General features: G+C 38.8%; 1 protein-coding gene across 2 annotated transcripts in view; it reads right to left on the bottom strand.

The window, feature by feature from the left end:
- STK32B (serine/threonine kinase 32B) overlaps positions 1-22,156 on the bottom strand; it is a 157,277-nt gene that overhangs the window by 68,634 nt on the left and 66,487 nt on the right. For both annotated transcript variants that reach the window (XM_066548620.1, XM_066548619.1), the window contains exon 4: positions 765-938. In XM_066548620.1, the coding sequence (XP_066404717.1) occupies positions 765-938 (174 nt within the window). The remainder of the gene's footprint in view (positions 1-764; positions 939-22,156) is intronic.

The raw sequence follows: 22,156 nt of genomic DNA, 5'->3' as shown, positions 1-22,156 counted from the left end.
AGGTAACTCTGAATTTAGCCTAAAAAAGAGTAAAAAAAAGATTCAAGCCCATAATTTTATAATTTCATAGTTACTGTGTTGACATAAAAATAGAAGTTATCCCTGCTACTTCAGTTAAATGCCAAAATGTTTAAGGAAAACAGACCCTGATTCCTGACACATTTTTCAAAGTGAATACTATCTTTGCTTCTGTATGGCAGAAAACCTAACAGATTGATGTAATATAAAAAGTGTAAAAAGGATGCAGCATCTATCATTGTTCCAGTTTGATTTGTACTATTATTCCTACTTTCTCACCTCTCTTCCTCCTGACCTTCATGCAGATGCTGCCAGTAAACAAATTATTCTCAGCTTTAGGTTCTATAACTGCTCCCTGATCTTGTTGTGGTAAACTCTGGTACTGGATTACAACATTTTTGTGTTCAGTAACATTGGGGCACTGGAGAATTAAAAATAAATTAAAAGCAATCAGTATGCTATTATGGGTTGTATTTAGTGTTTGAAGAAAGTGGAAAATGTAGATCTTAATATGAGATCAGAAGGAGAAAAGGGCAGTATGAGAAGGATACAAGGCTACTGAATGGCTGTGGACTGAAAGAAAGCACTTAAAAAGAAAACCTTTCAGACCCAAATTCCACCCTTGAATAAGCAATGGGAACTTTACAGGGGTTTTGAATGAACAGAACTACAAAATCAGATATATGATAAAGTTCCTCTGCTCTGCCAAAAGCAAGCAGTCCACTCCTCAAATGAAATTCACTCACCTGTGAATGATGTGGTATCTCTGCAAATAATCCAAGGAAAGGGCCAGCTCACAAATGTAGAGTTTAACAGTTCCTTCATTGAAGTGCACGTTCTGCTGCAAATGGTAACGCAGGTCCCCTCCAAGTAAGAGATCCACCACCATGAACATGTCCTCTTCATCTTGAAAGGAATACCTGGAGGAAAGAGTTACAGCTGAGATCTCAGGCTGGATGATGCAGTCACAGCCATGCCTTGGGCTGGCTCCCATTAAGGAGATCCTGGTAGGTCCCTGATTTGCTCAAAAGGCATGCACAGAGAGGCATTCTCACTGCTGAGGTCAGTCCTGCAAACACACTTTGATTGTGGTGGGACTCTGAATGTTTAAGTGTTGTGCTTTAACCCCAGTGAAAGCTAAGTACCATGCAGATGCTCTCTCACTCCTCTTTCCCCCAGTGAGTTGGAGAGGAGAACCAGAAAAAAGTAAAAACTTGTGGGTTGAGATAAGAACAGTTTAGGAATTGAAAAAAAGGAAAGTATAATAATAGTACTAAGGATAAAACCACTAATAATTACAATGAAAAGGAGAGAAAGAAAGAAAACCTGAGAAGAACAAGTGATGCACAACACCAGTGCTCACCACCCCCTGGACAATGTCAAGCCTGTCCCCCAGTGGCTATCAGCCCTTCTCTTCCAAATCCCCCAGTTTATATGAGCATGATAGTTGATGGTGTGGAATATCCCTTTGGACAGTGTGGACCAGCTGTCCCAGCTGTGCTCCCTCCCAGCTCCTTGTGCAGCTCCTCACTGGCAGACAGGAGCCACTGAAGAGTCCTTGACACAGGGTGAGCACTGCTGAGCAGCAGCCAAAACATCAGAGTATGATCTGTCACAGACATGTTTTATGAAAAAGCCTTTCCTTGGGATTTTTTCTCCTGAGAAGCTGAGATACCTCAGGAACAAAATGTAAACAATGATTGTCTGCTGCTGTGGAATGCAACAGGTGCCTCTGTGATTGGTCCCATGTGATTGTTTCTAACTAATGGCCAATCACAGTCCAGCTGTCCGGACTGTCTCGGTCAGTCACAAGCCTTTGTTATCATTCCTTTTTCTATTCTTAGATAGCCTTCTGATGAAATCCTTTCTTCTATTCTTTTAGTATAGGTTTAATATAATATATATCATAAAATAATAAATCAAGCCTTCTGAAACATGGAGTCAACATTCTCATCTCTTCCCTCATCCTAAGACCCCTGTGAACACCACCAGAGTGATCAACATTATTCTCATCCCAAATCCAAAACACAGCACTGTTCTAGTAAGAACAAAACTAATTTTATCCCAGCTGAAACCAGAACATGAGGGCAAGCAGAGCTTGAGCTACTGCCATACTACTGTCTCATTTTAAACATGGATTAACACCTGAATGTTGATAAAACAGAATTTAAAGTACCTTTAAGATTTTTACATTTTTAAATAACCATATACTCATTCAGGTGACAAAATATCTTACAAAGTAGTACCAGTAAAATGGAAGGCCTTGAAACACACTTGGTATTTACACACATACAACTCTAGTTCAGTGCTTATGGAGAGTATCCTGGCAGCATTGAGAGCTGCTGTCTCAGGGGTATTTTCCAGATTCAATAAAAAATACACAATGTTCTATTAGCTGAGTATTTTTTACAGCTTGCCGTGTAGGTCCAAATTCAATAAGGACTAAAACTGCAATTTTACTGCCTAACAATACCTATTTTTTTCAGTCAGCACCCTATATCTTATAAAATGACAGAGTCTTCATGGTTACTGACTGAATTCTTCTGGACCCTTTCCCAGAACTGCCTGCTGAACACTCTGAGGACCAAATTTTGATGTGATTTAAATCCTGTAAATCCAAAGGTGTAGCCAGTAAATGTACAGTATATATATACATATATAGTGTTTGGGCAAGCAGGAATTTCCATGTGTTTCTACTTGCCTTGGCTATGCTGCCATTGCTCTGTTTTTTTGTGATCTGAGTGAACTGACAGAAACTCTCTGGGTTTCATTTCTAAATGCAACTGTATAAGATAGTTTTCCCAAATGGGGAATGGTAAATACCTTATTTCTGATGTGAAATCACTCTTTTTTTATAAATTTTTTTAGAATTAATTTTGATGTGAAGTTGTATTATCTTACACCAGATATATAAGGAGTGCTGAGAGGTGATCCACAACAATCGTGCCTCTTCCAGCACCTTTCCTCCCATGAGGTCTGTAATGTATGTTGGCTACAGATGTAATTCTGTTCTCCTGAACTTTAAAATTTATGCCAAGATAATGGAAAAGAGAGGGCTTCCAGAAAATCTGTGCACACCCTCCCCCCCAGAGGCAGAAAAGTCTATATTAGATTATTTTAATTGACAGTTACGTACAGTTTCACTTTCATTCCCAGGCTTGCACTTACTGAAATGAGGCACTGCTTAGGGGTTGTCACAGATGGTTCATTTTGAATTTAATGCTTGTTATTCTTTCTGAACACAGTTCTGAGAAGTGACTTTCTCTCATACTCTGCTCTTCTGTTGCGTTTCCGTGTGACTGCCAAATGCCAGGAGAGGAAAGTAATTTTATTTGCATTAAGCTTACTTCTCAATAAGTGAAACCTCTGAAGCAAAATGGCAAAGTAAGTGGCACATGGTGTCTGCTCACCTCTAGAGAGGCAGAATTTTGTAACACACAAACATATAAGCAGGATAACAAAACAGAAGGCTTCAAATATATTCAAATTCCTCCAAGCATTGTGCATTACTGAGCCTGGAGCAATTGCAGAAGCAAAGCTTAAAAGTGTAGTTACATTTAAGACTTTTTTTTCTTTTTTGACACTTGTTGTTTTAGGTGCAGAAATTGTAGCATTGAGCAGTGGTAAAATCATCATGGCTTTGGTTGGAAGGGGTCTTAAAAATCATCTGCTTCCAAGCCCCCTGCCATGTGTAGGGTCACCTTGCACACATTAGACCAGGTTGCTCAAAGCCCCATCCAACCTAGCCTTGAACACTTCCAAGGACTGGGCAGCCACAGTTGCTCTGGGCAACCTGTTCCAGTGCCTCATCATCCTCCGAAAAATGTTAATTTTTCTCTTCAGTTACCACTTAAGTAAGGTACAGATTTTGTTTCTTTCTTTTTTATATTATTAAAATAATTTTTGGAAAAAAATTGCAGATTGAAAACTCTACTTAAATGGTAAGTGAAACACTGTGTTTTGTCTGGGACTAAAGAGCACTCTTGGTGTCTAAAGTCATATGGTGACATGTCAGTAGAAATGGTACTGATGCACCTCTAGTTTTGAGATATAAATGTCCTTAGTCTTTTTTTTTTTGGGCAGAGTGTGAAAGCAGGGTAAAGAATGACTGCCATGAACTTGCTTTTAAATCCAATGATTATTCCCTTTTTTTTTTAATTATGAGTATGTTGAGTATGTTTCAAAGTGAAAGTTCAGTCTAGCCAAAAGACCCATGAGAATCATCCATGGAATGTGCAATCTTTTTCACATCCAGATAAATGCTAACACTTGGTGGAACAAGGTTTTCACTCCAAACATGTTTTTAGGCTGATGTACTCTGGTTTTCTGTGCCTGTGAGTGGGGAATGGTCGTTCTTTGTCACCTGCCAGGCAAGCTTTTGTGCATTTGTAATTATTAATGATTTAAAGGAGAGATCAAACAAAGCTTTCCTGCAGGGCTCAACCAACCTGCACCCATTCACTGCCTTGGGACCCTCAGGGAATCTCTGGGAATCCAGGCTGGGATGACAACAGATGGATTTTGTCCAGGGGCTGTCAGATCTGCCAGTGAATCAATCTCCTGCTACTGTGCCTTGCCTCTCAGGTAAACACATGAAGTGCAATCCCTAAGGACAGAGCTATAAGGCATTCCAGAAGTAACTGTACCTCTAGAACAAAATACTTTGAACCCAATCACGAAACCCAAACAAACAAAACCCTCAACAAAACCAAAAATACCTCCAACAACACCAAAACTAAACTGGGAGACATTCAGAAGTACAGCTAATGTTTGCACTAGGCAGCCTTCCCACACAGGACACGTCTCAGATTTGTCTGGGCCATCTTGACTAGATCATGATTTGCTAAGAAAGGTTGGAGCAGATGATCCTTGAGACCCTTCTACCCTTTTATTCTATGGTTCTGTGATCTTTCATGACCTGTGGAGGGAGCACAAGTCAGTTTTATTTAGATGTTGAAGGTAGAATGATGTACACCAAGACACAGTGGTTGTGAAGCTCCCTATATCCTCTCTGATGTTCTGCTCTTACACTCAGTTATTATTTTTCTTTTGTACTGATATGTGTCTCTGGTAACTCTGCTAACCCTGCCAGAAGTGTTGTGTATACTGGTTCGGTTAAGACAAAAGCTGTATAGGCACAGTTTGAAGGAATGCACATATTCAGCATGGTATCAGCAGGTTTTTCCATCCCCTCTAAATTCTCTCACACCTGACACCCATCATTATGCTCCTCTTACGCCCCTTCTCATGGGCAGTGGTGTCTTCCCCACACAGTTGATCCAGCTGGGTCAAACCTTCATGGGTGTGATTCTCTGTCTGGATCAGACCATAGTGTGATTAGGAACACTCCAAGACATTTTCTGGAAGGTAAAGAAATTTCCCCTAGTGAGACTGTGTCTTTGACCTGGAGGACAACTTGGGCATGGCAAACAGGAGAAGGTCCCTGGAGCTGTCAGGCACTCCACTAAGCAGATCCTGCAGCTACCAATCTCTAAGCTACTGAATGCAGAGCAGGAGTTTCTCCAGGTCCTGCTGTGCAGCTGGGTAACAAATGGTGTTATTTTCCTCCTACCTTGCTTTAAGGACTAACAGGACTTTGTGTACCAGCTTAGACAAATTTGGTTTGTCATGGTCACAAGTAATCTATTCCTATGCCTATCTCCCTCACACAAATCTAGTGTCCTGCCTTTACATAAGAAATGAAATATTACCTTTATCTTCTTTATTCTATTGCAGTATTTTAAGAAAAAAGAGCTTTTGATATATTGGTCTAAGAATTGAAATACACAAGTGAAGTATTGGACATGGGAGAAAGAATCTTTGAAAATGTTCCTGCTGGCTGGGGAGGGTCTGGTGGCAAATCAGACCAGTGGAGATTAGTTTTCAAGCAAACACTGTAATTTTACTTTTGTAAGCTTCTTATCTGTTCAAAGGGAAATGACATAGAAAAGGGTTGATTGGTTTTTGAAATAAATTCAGGGGTTGTTTGAGATTTTTATGTTAACCAGGTAGTTGAGAAATACCTTCTAAATGAATTGTAACATTGTGACTTAGGTTGAAGATAAATCAGTTGGTATTGAATACCAATGACACATTATTAGTTACACTAAAGACAACATTTTAATCCTCCTTGAAATGAAAGAGTAAATGACTTGAAATAATATTTCTTGTTTGTTTCCTAAGTAGTGTCGTTCTCCAGTTATAGGAAAACTGTTCTAAATACAGATCCAGCCTCTGCTTTCACTTGGTTGGAGAAAAGATTGAATGCATTATAATCATCTTTCTCCAAATTAAGATAAGATAATAAAGCCCATAGCAAACAGGGAATTGAGTTTTTGATTGTCTTCAGACTGGAAGATAAACTATTATTGAACATAGTCCTTGATGGAAACAAAGTACTCTTTGAATAAGTTGTATCTGTTTCCACATTTATATCTGTATATTTGTTTTAATAATATATAATTTTCTGTATTTATATCATATTTTTATTTATTATTTGTAACTCTGTCTTCATAAAAGCAATTACAGATGAATTATTAGGATAATTTCCCCCCCTTTCATTTCTTCTTTTTAGTTAACCAGGGTAATTTTTCATTTAAATCCTTCCAGTTGAGACACCCAGTATTCATATATCTTGTTTCATATGAATTACCTGGGGAAAATGACATAGTGATGGATATTTTATATATGACTTAAATTAAAGATTAGAAACAGATTAGAAAAATTTCATCATTAAGACTAAACCTAACTTCATAATCTTGAGGTAATCAGTTAAAGCAAGATATGCACAGTTCATACATTCAGATAACACTTCTGCTTTCCACTGAATATGACAAATGATTGATCCTTGGTGTCTCCTAACTACAAAATTAAAGAGGGGTTCTTTTCCAGTTTTCCTGGTAACACTAAAGGGACGTGGTAATTTTTTCAATGACATAAACCCCCCACTAGTAACTGGAGATTTTCCCAGTGTAGATGTAGATGCCATTTCTTGATATGGTTACCTTGGTTTTTTTTTCTTACCAGTCCAGGTTGTGTAATTATGTTATACAATACTCCTCACCCACTGTAAAGCAGCAAGAGGTTTAACAAAGATTTGCTGCATTGAAAAAGAACAGGTCACTTAAAGGCCTGAATAATTTGACATTTGCCAAAGAACAGTTAGAGCAGAAAAATGACAGTCCAGAGCTCTCTTGTATGGGCATGGTGGAATAAAATACACACTCAGTATAAGGTGGTATAAGTATAGGATATAATATAGGTGTCAAAAAATAGCAACTTTCATCAGTCAAACATCAAATCATTTCAAACTGCCCTGGGCTGAGAAGGTGTGTTGAAAACACCCACTGTGACTGCAAATAGCAAATACTTACCTTTGAATTACATTTTTCATAAAATGAAGTGTCCAAGCTAAGCAAATTAATGTTTTTGCTGAAGTCTGTGTGTTCTGCCAGCCAAGGACAAGCCTCAAGAGTCAAAGCCTCAAGATTTATGCACTTTGTAAATATAAATATGCAAGTATTTTGAAGGACCGTTGGAAATGTTCCTTCATAATGGCTGTTTTGTTTGCATTCCTATAGATTTCTTTGTTATTTTGGCAAATGGATAAACATTAGTTATTGGAATTTGAGATTTGTGCTTGCAAAGTCTTTAATAGAAGTCCATTGTTGAAAAGAAAAGGAAATATGCCTGTTTCCAAACTCAGAAGGACAAGAGTAATTTCTACAAATGTTGTTAAGAATGAAGGACGATTACTTCCTTTATTCTTCTTATATTTCTTTATAAAGATATGTAAATATCTCAATATTCTCTAAGAAAACTTTTGAGAACAGGGAATTTCTTCTATAAGGAATTTGGTTGTTCATGCTTACACCTTCTCAAATTCTATTTAGTGCTGAAGTGACCAAGAAAAAAATGGTAAGAAAAACGCCTAAATAAAAAGTAGCCTGAAATTAGGTTGAAAGATGGCTAGAATTTGTTTCAACAAAGATAGTAAGAGACTTATTAGCATAGTAAATATTTAGCATTATCTCCCATGCAGGCAAGGATTATTAATTAGAGACAGCTTAGTATTTATCCTCACAAGGAAGAAAATTTTCTCTCTCCAGGAGGTTGAGAAGACCACAAATCCTCTTTGATCTAGGAAACAACTGTTCATCATCTGGACATGAGCTGGCAATGTGCACTCGCAGCCCAGAAAGCCAAAGTTGTCCTGGGCTGCATCCAAGGCAGTGTGGGCAGCAGGGCCAGGGAGGGGATTCTGCCCCTCTGCTCTGCTCTCCTGAGACCCCACCTGCAGGGCTCAGCACAGGGAGGACAGGGACCTGCTGGAGAAAGCCCAGGGGAAGCCACCAAGGTGATCAGAGGGATGGAGCCCCTCTTCTGTGAGGAAATGCTGAGAGAATTGGGATTGCTCAGCCTGGAAGAGAGAAGGCTTTGGGGTAACCTAACTGGGGCCTTCCAATACCTGAAGGGAGCCTACAAGAAAGAAAGCATGTAGGGACAAGACAAGGAAGAGCTTTAAACTGAAGACAAGTTTAGATTAGATATTAGGAAAAAAATTCTTTACTGTGAGGGTGGAACAGGTTTCCCAGAAAAGTTGTGGATGCCCCTACCCAGAAAGTGTTCAAGGCCAGGTCTGGCGTGGTTCTGATCAACCTGGTCTAGTGAAAGGCATCCCTGTCCAGGGCAGCTGGAACTAGATGAAACTTGAGGTAGGTCCCTTGCAACCCATGCCTCTCTGTGATTTGATGATCATTCCCATGTGCACTGTCAACATTTGGCTCAGTTGAGATGCACAACTCACATGACCATGCCGTGGGCAGTCAGCAAGGGGTAATGAGCTAAACGTGAAAAAGCAAAATGCAAAATACTTGTTGCTTGCTCTATTACTATGCATTTTGCTTTCAGCTGATGAAATAAACCTCATTACTATATTCTTGCATGCACAAACTACAGTTATTGATCAATGCTGTTTTGAAGTGTTTCAGTTCTTTCTGAGTCCTGATTGAGATGGTTTGTTTTAGAGCACATTTTCTTTCACTCTACCTGGTTCTAATCAATGAATGTTTTGCTCCACCTAAAAGAAGCTTCTTTATTTCTGCCTCTGATTTTCCAAATACTAGGGGAGTAAGAGGTCATTTGAGATGTGGGTTATGGTAATAATTGTAGATTGTGAAAAAGGGCAGGCTAAGATTTGATGTTAGGAAGAAATTCTTTACTCAGGGGCACTGGAACACATTGCCCAGAGAAGGTGAGCATGGCCCATTCATGGAAGTGTGAAAGGCCAGGTTGGATGGGGCTTTGAGCAGCCTGATCTAGTTGGAGGTGTCCCTACCCATTGGAAGTAGATGATCCTTAAAGTCCCTCCTAACTCTAGCCTTTCATATTCTATGAAAATATGGTATTTTGTTTGTCTTTCATCCTGGTGAAATGGTAGAGAAACCATGAGAGAAACCATATGATTAAATGTAGGTGGTCATCTACTACATGAGAAAGAGTTCTTACAATTTTCTGTTCCTTTGAGGCTGGGACTAAAGAGCTTAGATCCACGGTTTGCATAAGACCCATGGTCATGTGAGATCTTTTACACTGTGATTAAATAATGTTCACTGAACATTAAAATAGACACAGAGAACCATTTTGGATGGAAAAGCTCTTCAGATGTCAGGAATTCCAAATTCCAACCTCCTCAAAGCAGGGCTAATTTCAAACTAGGTCAGGTTTCCTGGGACCTGATCCAGGGCAGTTTTGAAACTCTCCAAGGATGAGAATTCCACAGCCTCTCAGGGAAGCATGTTCCAGCCACTCATTCAGTCTCAAAGAGACATTTGCTTATATCCAGTTAGGATTTATCTTCCTGACCTATGTCACTTACATGAAATGTGTCACTCATCCTTTCAGTGTACATGAGTTTTTCTCCATCTTCATGTCACCACCACCACACCTTTGGGCAATGGCTGTAATTAGTTCCCTCCCTCAGCTCAGCAGTGTCACGTTCCTGCTCTGCTCTCCAACCCAAGAACATTGATGCTTCCTCAGATCTTGTAGAAAAGGGACGGATGAACTTACTCCAAGGAAGACCACTGCAGTAGGTAAATTTTGAGAAAATAAGTGACATTAGTTGAAAATTTCATGAACACTTTTTAAGGCCTAGAAAATTTCAGACAAATAGGATGAATTTTTGGTACACTATGAACAATGAAACGGAGGAAAAAAAACACACTGCTATCAATTACTGTGACTCTGGAAACGTTTTTATTCCCACGTATCAAGAGCTTTGTTTTTGCAAAAGGCTGGTCTCTAAAAGTGTTTTCTCATAATTTGTTTTTCAGGAGAAAATTAATTACTTTTCTGGCTCATTTGCTCATATACTTGTAGACTTAATGACACAGTCTCATGATAAAGTCTGTGTTTTCTCAAATATTATCAGACCAATGATAAAGTAAGACTTGCAAATGAATGCAAAATAGGCTCATTTCTCAGTCTATTTGTTTGGGATTTTTAGCAGACTTGGATGCAATATCCTCAAAGCTCATTTTAATTGTTCTGCTCTCATGAAAAGCATGGCAGCTTTCACCAAGCTCACTCAGTTTTGCTCTCTGAGACCAAAGTCTGCTTCATTCTTCATCAATTGTTTTCCAAGTGTTTTATCTTTCATCTATCTTTTGTTGAATGGAATAAAGAAAAGTCTCCACTATCTTTTGTTCTATTTATAGTCTTTAAAATAGATACATCACAATTATATATGAGAGCTCTATTTTGTTTGAGTGAATTAGAACATATATATATATAGAAGGCACTTGGGATTTGTTGATACTCTCATCTGAATGCAGCCTCTGAACTCCATTCAGCTGTGCTGGAGATGTGCTGTGACTTGGCCAATGTTCACCAAGTTCTTCATTATCACTTTGTGTTATTATCACTGCCAATTTATAGCACTTCATGTGCACGTGGCACTACAGCAGTAGCAATTATGTCTGCATGCCAACGAGTCTCTCTTGTCTCTGGCTTGTCTCAAACACTTCCAATTAAAGCAGGCAACAGACAGCTTGTGTGATGAACTCAGGGAAACTACTCACACAAACAAGGGCCCACTACCAATACAGGAAACTGCTCACCTAGGAAAATAGATACCGGAGAAATTTGTGGGTGAGGAAAAAGCTCATGGGGAATAATGGACCAAAAACTTGTATCCCAGTTGAGATGCAGGTCAAGATCTCAGTCTGTAACTTGCAGACCTTGATATATTAATAAACTATGGAATAACAGAATCCTTTAGATTGGAAAAGACCTGCAAGATCAAGTCCCACCATTAACCCAGGACTGCTAAGCCTACCACTAAACCGTGTCCTTAAGATCCACATCTACATGTCTTTTGAACACCTCCAGGGATGGTTACTCTACCACTTCCCAGGGGAGCATGTTCCAATACATGGTCTGCCCTGATAAGTAGAAAATCAAGCACAAGAAGAAGGAAGCCAGCATGGATGAGCAAGGACATCCAGCTGAACTCAGAGAGTAAAAATAAGTGTACAAGAGGTAGAAGTAGGGGTGGGTGATCCAGGAGGAACATAGAGTTGTTATCTAATCTTGCAGAGATAGGGTTAGGAAAGCCAAGGCTGACCTGGGCTGCTGCATCCCATACTTGGCTCCCCAGTCCATGAAGAGTAAAGTGCAGGCCCGCAAAGATGGATAAAGGACTGGAGCATTTTTCATGTGAGAAAAGGCTGCGAGAGTCGAGACTGTTCACCGCAGAGAAGAGAAGGTTTGGGTGGGATCTCATCAATGTGTACAAGCAGCTGATGGGCAGAAATGAAGAGGGAGACAGACTCTGTGGTGCTCTGTGACAGGACAAGAGGTAATGAGCACAAATTAAAACACATGAATCCCATGTGAGCACAAGGAAATAATTCTGTGAGGATTGTCAAACATTGGTCGGACAGGTTGCTCAGAGAGGCTGTGAAGTCTTCCTTTGAGAAGATACTAAAATCCCAACAGGGAAACTTGTCTTAGGTGATTCTGCTTGAGCTGAGGGTTTGCATCAGGTGAGCTCAAGATGTCATTCCCAAGCTCAAAAATTCTGTCAGTCTGCAACCTTTTCATCGCAGCAGCTAGCTGGCTTTCTAAACTACATACAATTAAAGGAATATTGAAGAACAGAATTCAAGCAGAGGTTTGTCTCTGGAGACAATAGAAAATTTCCTCTGTTTCTCTTCCCTCTTTCTCACAACCTCATTATTTGAGGTTCACAGTTCTTCATTTAGTGAAAGTTTTTAAAAAAATTAGTTACCAATGCTAATAGCTAACTACTAAACAAGGATGTCACCTGATCAAATAACCCAAGTAATTGGAGCACAGAGCAATAAAATTGTGCTGGCACAACAGAAGTTAATGAAAGATAACTATTAGGTCTGGACTTAGGCTTTCTTGAAATCCAAAGTTCAGCAATTAAACTTGTGATAGATTACCACAAACGATTCCAAACTCTCTCTATTTTTAACTTAAAACACTGTAATATCTTAGCGACAATTTTGTGTCCTTTTTTTTTTTCCAGGTTTATGGAGCAAAGAAACATCAAAATTGCAGCACTTATCATAAAGCTTCAATCATAACAAATTTAATCTTCAGCACAAGATTCATTGAATGAACAACAAATCACATGCTGGAGTTAAGAACAGGTATTTGTTTTTGCTGTGTGTAACCTTAGACACTGCACTGATTGTGTAGGTGTATCTCTGTGTGCTTGGCACCCTGCATGGGTTGAGAGGCCTACAATAGTGCTTTTCTTTTTCATTTATTTAGGCATGAACGAGATTTTCCTCTGAGCTACACAAACCCCTTCATTTTCCTAGGATGGAACCTAGAAAAGGCAGATCAGTCTTTCCTTGCATGCATACACCTTCTATGGTTAGTTTACTCACTAGAATTGGACAAATTTCCTATTATCCCTTTTCTCTTCCTGACTTCACTGCAAAGGAAAATTTCTCACTGCTACTGAAATAAATGTTCATCTTGTTTTGGTTTTGTTAAAAATATACAAACACTCTTTGATCAGCTTCCAGACAATCTCCTCCACTCCAGTATAATCCTGGTGAATAAAGCCAGCTACTCAAAAGGTTTCACTCAAGCAGTTTCTCTTAATTTTTGTCAATAAAATAGTTAATTTAAAACTGTGGTGCTGATGTATGATGCTTTCAATCACGTGTAGATGCCTACAAACATTTTCAGACATTCCTCTTAGTATGATATACCTTATTTCTTAATTGTGAGTATTTCTAAATGTTAAATTAAACAAGATGGACCAAAGCACATCTCACTCTGTCAAATCTTCACTAGCTCATTTTAGACTTACCCTCTTAATTGGCATGCAAGTTATTTTGCAAGCTTTCCAAACTCAAAAGATGAAGCAAAAATCTGAATGGTAATGTGAAGAATGTAGTGCAAAACAAATTAGGCTTATTGTTTCTCTGTCATTTTAAACAAGGACAGAAAGCTGTTTTCAGTTTAAATTGAAAGACGATTTCTTTCATACAAAAATTTCCTTACAAAATTCAATTTCCATGTAAAACCCAACTCTTCTGGAGGGAATGTAAAATAACAGTGTGATTTAAGTGATCCTTCAAGCAGCATGAGCATACATAAAAGAACCTTTTCTTTTTACTGTTGTTTCTCACTCATATACCAAATCTAGGAGAAACCTTAAAAATCCAAATGGGCAGGTGCTCAACAGCTTACTAGAACTGTATTTCTTAGACCCAGTTTTGTCCAGACTACCTTTGGGTACATGATTAATGTACTTTGGGTTAGAAAAGTGGTTTCTCTATGGTCACTGCGCAGTAAGTAGGACACCTATGGTCCTGCTCACAGCTGTGGTAACTGCCCTCTGGAATTTCTCTTTTTCCCACTGATTACAGAGGCAGACCAAGGTGATGAGGCTGATGTTTGAAGCAAGCTGGGAAGTATTCAAGTATTCTCTAGAGACTGTTTTTTCTTGTTTTTGGGAAGTCCCTGATATGCTCAGTGCATCACATCACAGTCACATGTACATTTTCACTGGTACAGAAAGGTTGATAATTATGACTGTCAGAAAATGGTTTTTGTTTGATCAGCAGAGAAAAGTATAAGACAGATTTTCTGAGTTATGCTGGTCTTAAAAAATTCTGAGTTCCTTCCATAACTGGTGCATACCTTGCTTCTGATCACTTAATTGATTTTACATTTAACTCCAGGAAGATAAACCTTCATCTATTCAGGTTAAAAAGACAGGAAAGTCATTAACTTGCAAACACATTATGATGCATAAGCCAGGAAAAAAGGCAAATAATGAAAATTTCCCTAATTTTCTATCTATGTTGCTCAACCTCATCTGAAGAAGCTTTTTGTTAATGTTCAATTTCATGTAAAGGGCACCTTGTTCTTTAATAAGATTTAGAGCAAAGAGACATGGAAAGAGTAAGAAGCCCTCCAGGTTAGGGATCCTGAATTAAGAAGATTCTTTAAGGCAATTATAGGAATAAGTAAATTAAATAAACATAGGCAATTCTTCTGTGCTTTTTTTTTTTTTAAATATTGTTGTCTCTACATTAACCCCAGCATATCAGTGAAGCTCAAAGGAAGAAAAGCTGCTCAAAAACCTCCTCTGTTTAACACATCTTACTCCCACATAATGATAAGCAATTGATTTTCTCCAGATACTGCAGTGATCAGTTTCACAGCTGGTCCCAAAGTGACCTGCACTGGCTCACAGCAGTGTGAGGATCCAGACCAGGACATCTCTGTGGTTATTTCTCAGCCAGCAGCACCTTGTGCTCATTAATTTGAGCATAAGCACTCAGATAATCCATGCCCATGATTGTTGGTGTCCTGTTTCATGGCAGCTCTTTGCCATGCTCATGCCATGGTTACTGCCACAGGAGGCAATGAGGCTTCCACTTGTATTTTGTGTGTGTGCCACATCTTCATGTCCCCTCCTTTTCCCAGCATGTGGAGTGGGACATCTTCCCTTGGTAGACTTTTTGGGTCTTCTTATTTTCTGAAATGTGAGTACTGTTAGGAACATTCTTTTATGCTCTCAGCAGATAGATAAGTTGTTTAATACAGTTCTTAGAGCATGGTTAGAACTGTAGCTCTAAAGAAGTAAAAGGAAGGAAGCCCTTTTACTGCTTTATTTTATCCATTAATTAGGCAAATCTCTGAATACAAATATATTTTTCAGAGACGATGTGCTAAATGGGAATTTATGATCTCATCAAGTGAAAAAAAACCCCAAACCCAAACTCTAGTTCTGCCTGTATTCTCTTTGTTTAAATTTTCTGGGAATGGATCTCAATGATTCACTTTCTTTATCCATTGTAACTGCTGCCAAAGAGCAATGTCTTTGTCATTGCAGAAATTTATTTCAGAATATGAATAATCAAACCTTACTGCCACCCTTAGATTCAGCGTCTTGTTTTTTCAATTCCAATTATAGTCACAATAAATGTTAAGATTTGTTACAAAGCTGAGATAACTCTTGCCTTTCTAATTTATAGTTGAGTTTATCAAGTTGATTCAGAGCAATCACAAAGAAGCAACTTTGTATGCCAACTACTGTCATTCTATCTCACCCCAGACATTTAAATTATTCTCCAAAATCGTCTGTCAAGTCTTCAGTGTTTCCTCTTTTTCTAAATTTAACATGTCAGAGTCATGTTATTTGTGGTAACCTTGCTTAGGTTAATGGAGGTGCAGAGAGGAGGAGCATGACAAACTGTCAGGAACAAGGGAGAGACCCCAATGAGTGCAAAGAACATCACCTTCAAAAGCACCATTGCACTGAGGAGGGATCAGGAGCTAAATCCAGGGCTGTACAGAGGGCCTTTGTCATCAGACATCTTTTTTTCCAGATGCAAACAGAAGCAGACATGAAGGAGCAATACTAAAAGCTGCCTCACAGGCATTACTTCTCAGCTTCCACATACAGGGCTTCCTGAACCACCATTTCTGTGTTAAGAATGCAACAAAATGCAGCAGTTATTAATTAAACACAGTAGATTTAAAAGGACTTACTGGTGTCTATCAGGAAGACTCCCCTGACTGCACTACTGCAGGCCACCTGCCAGAGACAGGCTGTGCTATTGGTTAAGGAGATGAGACAAGGAATAAACTGGATGCAATGCCTGTGGATGGCCAAATGTACAGCTGAAGAGCTACAGCCCATTCTCTGCATTGATGAGCAAATGACTGGGCAGGTGCATTTTCCAGGGACTCCAGACAGGATGGAATATTGCTTCCCCTCCTGACCTGTCCTGCCTCTGCACAACTATGTCCTGATCTTACCTTGAATCTCTCTTAACCCGCTTCCTTATAAAGAAAATAAAGGAAATTTAAGCAACTGTGCTTCAAAATTAGTTTCACTGATACTTAGAAATGTCCATGGAAATATCAGATTTTTATTTTTATTTTTAACGTGTGCCCAAACATTACAAAAGCTGGGAAAGGCACCAGCCTGGTGACATGACAACTTCAGAGCAGGGCAGTCCAGAAACTGAGGTGGGTGTAGACCTTCTGGCTCAGGCAATCCAGCAGCCTGCATATGGGAGAAGAAGGCAGAAATCCAACCTGGGAGCTCTTTCTTCTTCACAACCCACTAGCAAAGGAGTCAAGAGTCTGGCTGTCTAACAGTCCTCCAGGCAAGACAAGTAGGGGGAAAGTTTCTGACAAATTTTTTTCTTAATTGACATGTCTTCAGAACATTTGACTCGCTTTAATTGAGGTTCTTCTCATTTTTCTGTAAAAGTCTCAGCCAGCTTCAAACAAATGGCAAATTTATCTTACTCCACATGAAGAGAAAATTATTATAAGCTGTCCCCCAAGTAGTATTTGTCTTAATTTGAAGCAATAATTGAACTGGATCTGACTCTCAGTGCTAAAGCTGGCAGCTGTAGCTAAATTGAATGGGACAATGGAAAAAAAATATTCCTTTAATAAGCTCTATGAGACTGAAAAACATTTGCATTTGGGACTGGGACCAAGAAAGAAACATCCCTTTGTTGAACACATTAACCAAGCTTCTAGCAGAGGCTGATGGCAATTTACACACAATAGCAGAAAGTGGGAAGATACTTTTAGCATTCAAATATGTAAACTGAAGATGTAAATTTATCCTCTGACAGAGGGAGGCAAATAGCTGCAGAAAAAGGATGTTTCCTTTTGAATTCATGTATTAACTACAGTCTTGAGTACACGCATGGTAATGCAGTGGAAGCAGTCAAGAAAACTGAAATTCTGAGAATGAAGTTGGGTAACAGCCCAAAACCAAAACTAGCTGGGACATTTATTTTTTTTCTTGGTCTCACATTCTTCTGAATTCTTAGGCCACATCTTTAAAAAGGCAGGAAAAAACCAGGAAATTCTTTGTATACGTTCATCTGTGGGCAAATATGGAATCACCTGTACACACCCCTGAGCACTACACCAGTGTGATAAATCTGTCATCTCTCTTCACTTTTCTCATGATGACAATATTCAGCACCCTCACAAACTTGTCCTTAGGAGGAAATGATGAGTGCAGAGCATCCTGCACATCCTACTGAGGCTGTTACCCCACTGTTCTGGTTTGTGATTCTGCCCCAGGAAAGGAAATTGTATTGCAAGATGTAGGACTGGTTGCTCTGCAAAACAGAAATGAAAAGAAAGGAAGGTTTTTAACAATGGGCAAGGCACACACTGCCTTCTGTCACTGCCCTGCATTTTGTCAACAGCATCCCACTTTAACAGGAGCACAGCTCTTTGTTGTGCCTGGCCAGATCCCCAGGTCAGAGGTTTCTGACTCTGACTTCCCAGTGCAGGAACAACCAGACTCCACTGGTTAGAGATGAAACAGTCTGTTTCAATGGATACTTATGAGAAAACCAATATGAAATTTCTTTGTCTTTACATGCCAGCTTATTACATAGAAGAGAGAGAACAAATGCCCCATGGACCACTGTCATTATCCCTGGTTATCCCTGTTTTGGTCCTGAGAAAGGATTCCCTCGGCCAGCAGGGAGGGGGGAGTCTGGGCTGTGACACTGCCCAGCTGTTCTTTCACATCCAGCTTGTGGACTACACATTCTCCCTTTGTTTCCCTGATGTCCTCAACTCGGGTCCCAAGGGCTCCACCCCAGTCACTGCTTCTAGAGATTCACATTGTACTAAAGCATCTCCCTTCCATTTTGGCTCTGTGCCAAATCACATCCACCCAAATTGCTTTCCAGTGAAGCACCTCTGACTTAATTACTGAGCAGTGATTAAGTTGACTCATTAAGTGCATATAGTTCATGTAGAAAAGCAGATCCAGAACCTTTAAGCAAACCTTCTCACCTGCTGGGAGGCAGGCCATTCAAAAGGAAGCCCAGTAGTTTTTGCATAGAAGTGACTGGCACTTTCTTACTTATGAAATGAGGAAAGAAAAACACGATGTAATCAGAAAAACTCAAAAGTGGTCTCATCTGTAACATAACATTTATAGTGAGGTGGATGTGATGATGGTCTGTGCTTAGAAATATAAGAACAGAGTATGAGATAAAAATTCACCTCAAATGAATAATCAAGAGAATAATATTAAAAATAAAAAAGGGCTAATACATTTTTACATAATTATTTTCCCAAATGCCAGACTGTAAATCACCTTATCTCACAGCCTCAAGTCCTCTCTCACAATATGGCAGAAAAATATTTAATAACAAAAATATGCATTCACACCCACCACACAAAACCCCAAAGAACTGGATAAAAGCAAACAAAGCAATTACTAAAGAAGTAAAAAAAATGTTCAATTAAAAGACCTATTTAGATATCTATAAGGGAGGATAAACTATTTGTTTGTTCCTTTGATACCATGATAACTTGCTACTTTTGTTTTTGGCACTGCTGATGCACAGAACTGGTGACAATTCTCAGAAGGATGATCTAGTGGGAGCTGGAAAGGGAACAGAAGAACATCAGCATTTCGTGGAATGTTAATAGGGTGAAAATTAAAATCAGCTGATGGCAGCATGAGGCCATCAAGATACCAGCAGAATTGAAGTTTGGTCTCCATGACAATGTCATAAATTGTGTATGAAATTAATACTGAAAAGGCAGGAAGGAAGTTTTCTGAAGCACCATGGGTTCATCAGAGAGCACACAAAAAGGGCAGTAGACACCTTGAACTAAATATTTCCAGAAAAACAGCTCAACAGCTGGGAAAATCATTCAGTACTTTCTCCAAGTCCTCAGCCATTTTCCACATCAGGGTTATAACTAAATTCTCTGTAGCAAAACCTTTGAAGCATTGATGTAGCTCATACATTTATCAGATCTGATGACATGTACATTTGAATTTTATAAATATTCTGAAATATGCACCTTCTTCCCACCTAAAGCAAATTGAATTTTTATAGCTATCAAGAGCTAAGATTTGGGAGGCAATTAAGTGTTTTAGATGGTTAATAATTTCACCTCCAACAGGTGGATTTGCCTTGGTTTTTGGCATTTAATTGCACTGTGCAACAAAAAAATTACCAAAATGCTTTTAAACAATTGGTAAATATCCAATTTGCTTTTTTATAACTTTTCTTATATATAATTACAGAATACTGAGTATTTATTCATTTGCTTACTAATAGAATTTTGTGTGTATTTGACCAGTAATTCACAAGAAGACATTGATTGGTTTTGTTTCATTTTTGCTCTCTCAGCTTCTGCATTTCAAGACAGTGGGTCAAACCCTGAATTTTTTAATTTTGGGGAATTCTGAATGGTAAAACTCTCTAGGACCTTCCACTTCTTCCTTTTTTATCAGTCATATAAATTACTATCCTACAAGTGTCAAAATGAAGCATAGTAAGAAGCAGAGGAAAGAGAGATAATAACTGAGAGTTTACTTCCGGAAGTCAAATTAGTAAGAAAAACCATTTGCAAAATGCCATATTAAGTTCACAATAAACTGCTTTTACCACATCAGTACACCAGTGACTTTTCACTAGTTCCAAACTTTAAAAGACATGAATTCAAGCAATTTCGAACCCATCTCATTTTCCAACCTCTCCTGCTCCAAATGAGAACACCCAGTTTCAGGGACTGTGCCAGCTCAGAGAATCAATCCCTTCATTAAAAGGAAACTGAAGTATTCACAACTCATTAGCACTGATCTTGTCTATTAAATCATCATAATTGTCACCTCTCCCAGAACAGACCCATTTCTTGTCAGTGTTCTCATCTCTTACCCGCTCTCCCCCACACTTATCTGCATGGTTCCAAACACTGATTTTTCATCTTAAGTAATATCCTTCTTTTCCCTTGCTCTGTTCAAGGTCAGCTAACCACAGTAACGCCCTTAGGATGAGGCACATGGGCAAGCTCCTCTATCTGCTTTTTCCTCTCTCCACATCCCACACTACCCACAGAGGAAACCTGTGTCAGTGTTAGGAGCAGTTTATTCATATGGAATTATCAGGGTTGTTGTTTTTTCCAGGGCAGGACTTGTTGCTATCAGCAGAAAAGCTGCTGGGTAAGTCCACTCCTTGCTTATCCCTCTGTTTCTATGTCCAGGGTTTAGCTCCTGTACCTCAGGAGTCATGAGATACAGCACAAATACACTGAGATTTTTAAAATTAAATGTATGAAGCAAGTCTCCTCCCAGCAATCATCTTAATGCAGGAAAGGGCGAAATCTTCAAAGGCTTTAAAGAGGAGTATCACATTGATATGAATTAAAGAATTAATAGGCCTCAAGTACAATACTGATTAGTGACTTTTAATGGGTTTCACAGCATCCCTGTGAATTACATGGGTAACACTCATGTCTCCATTCTACTAATACATTTGAAATAATAAGATAACCTAAAGCTGCTGAGAACTGTTCATCTTGTTAGTGGAATCCAATATTGAAAGGATTTCTCAATTCCTGTCTGTGGGAACACTGCCAGAAGAGATCAGGTCAGCAGGTCATCAGGTCTGACATCAAATGCAATGGAACGATGTTCAGTGTCTTGGTGTGTATCTTTCAATTATTTTAAATACTCAGTAACTGTAATTCCTTTTCTTTCTAATGGTTGGTTTTAATTAGGCAGCAGCTCATTAGTATGTCACAGCTCTTCTTTAAATAATCTGGTAGAAAATTTCTTTATTGATATTTCATGGGTTACAAAAGAAAAAAAGGGAAATTTCATGACCAAAACTTCAGATTTTGGCAATTATTGCAGAAAGATGATCTGATTCTATGCTGTAATACTGTGGTTTTTAGTGTTCATATTGTATCAAATTTCTAAAAGACTGATGAGATATGAGTCAGGATATTTGTAATTCACTGGTGAAAGAGGTGATATGGCCAACACATGAGTTTAAAAGTCTAATGGAGATTTGTTGGATTTAATAATGTAAATAAGGTGCTGCTGTTTTCAATGAGTTGTTGGATTTTAATCAGTGGAGTCAATAATTACCAGCTACTGCTTATAGAAATGTGAATGTTGTTCTGACAAAATGGTTTCTGGGCTATTGCATCTGCAAATGTGATTCTCTGCAGTTGTTGGGATGTTCATTTTGAATCATGGCTGATCAACCTTGGCACATCCTTTAGCTGAACAAACACTTTGTGCTACTTCTTACCATTCAACTGACCCGTAAGTGATTTTATAGCATGGGAAACAGAGTAAGTGTTGTCAAAATAGAAGTTTATTCAGGAAAATTATTCCAAGCCAGTACAAAAAAGCAATTAAGATGAATATCCATCATTATGATGACATATACATCATGTTTCACATAATTTAGAGAGAGTACCTGGAAGTTTAATGTAAAAATTTCAAAAAATGTATAACTTTTGGGTAAAGTGTATGAGAGTCTGTCAAAGAAACAAAACATCAGTCCACCTGTAGACCATTAACTAAAATATTCAAGTGATCTAAATCACCCATTTATATAAACATGCCTTATTTTCAGGCCACCAAAGACAAAAGTAGGTATTTTGGTTGTGAGGAATCAATAAGGTGAGCTTTCCTGCAGCATAAATTATTGCAAGGTCCCATTTTCACATTTGAGAAGGGATGGTTGATGGTACCACATTCACTCTTTACTCACACTTGTTCTGTCTCAGAACCAAGCTGTTTGAAACTGACCAAAGAATTTAACTATTGGAA

The sequence above is a fragment of the Molothrus aeneus genome, chromosome 4 (assembly GCF_037042795.1).
Source record: "Molothrus aeneus isolate 106 chromosome 4, BPBGC_Maene_1.0, whole genome shotgun sequence".
NCBI lineage: Eukaryota > Metazoa > Chordata > Aves > Passeriformes > Icteridae > Molothrus > Molothrus aeneus.
This window is presented reverse-complemented; position numbering and strand designations above follow the sequence as displayed.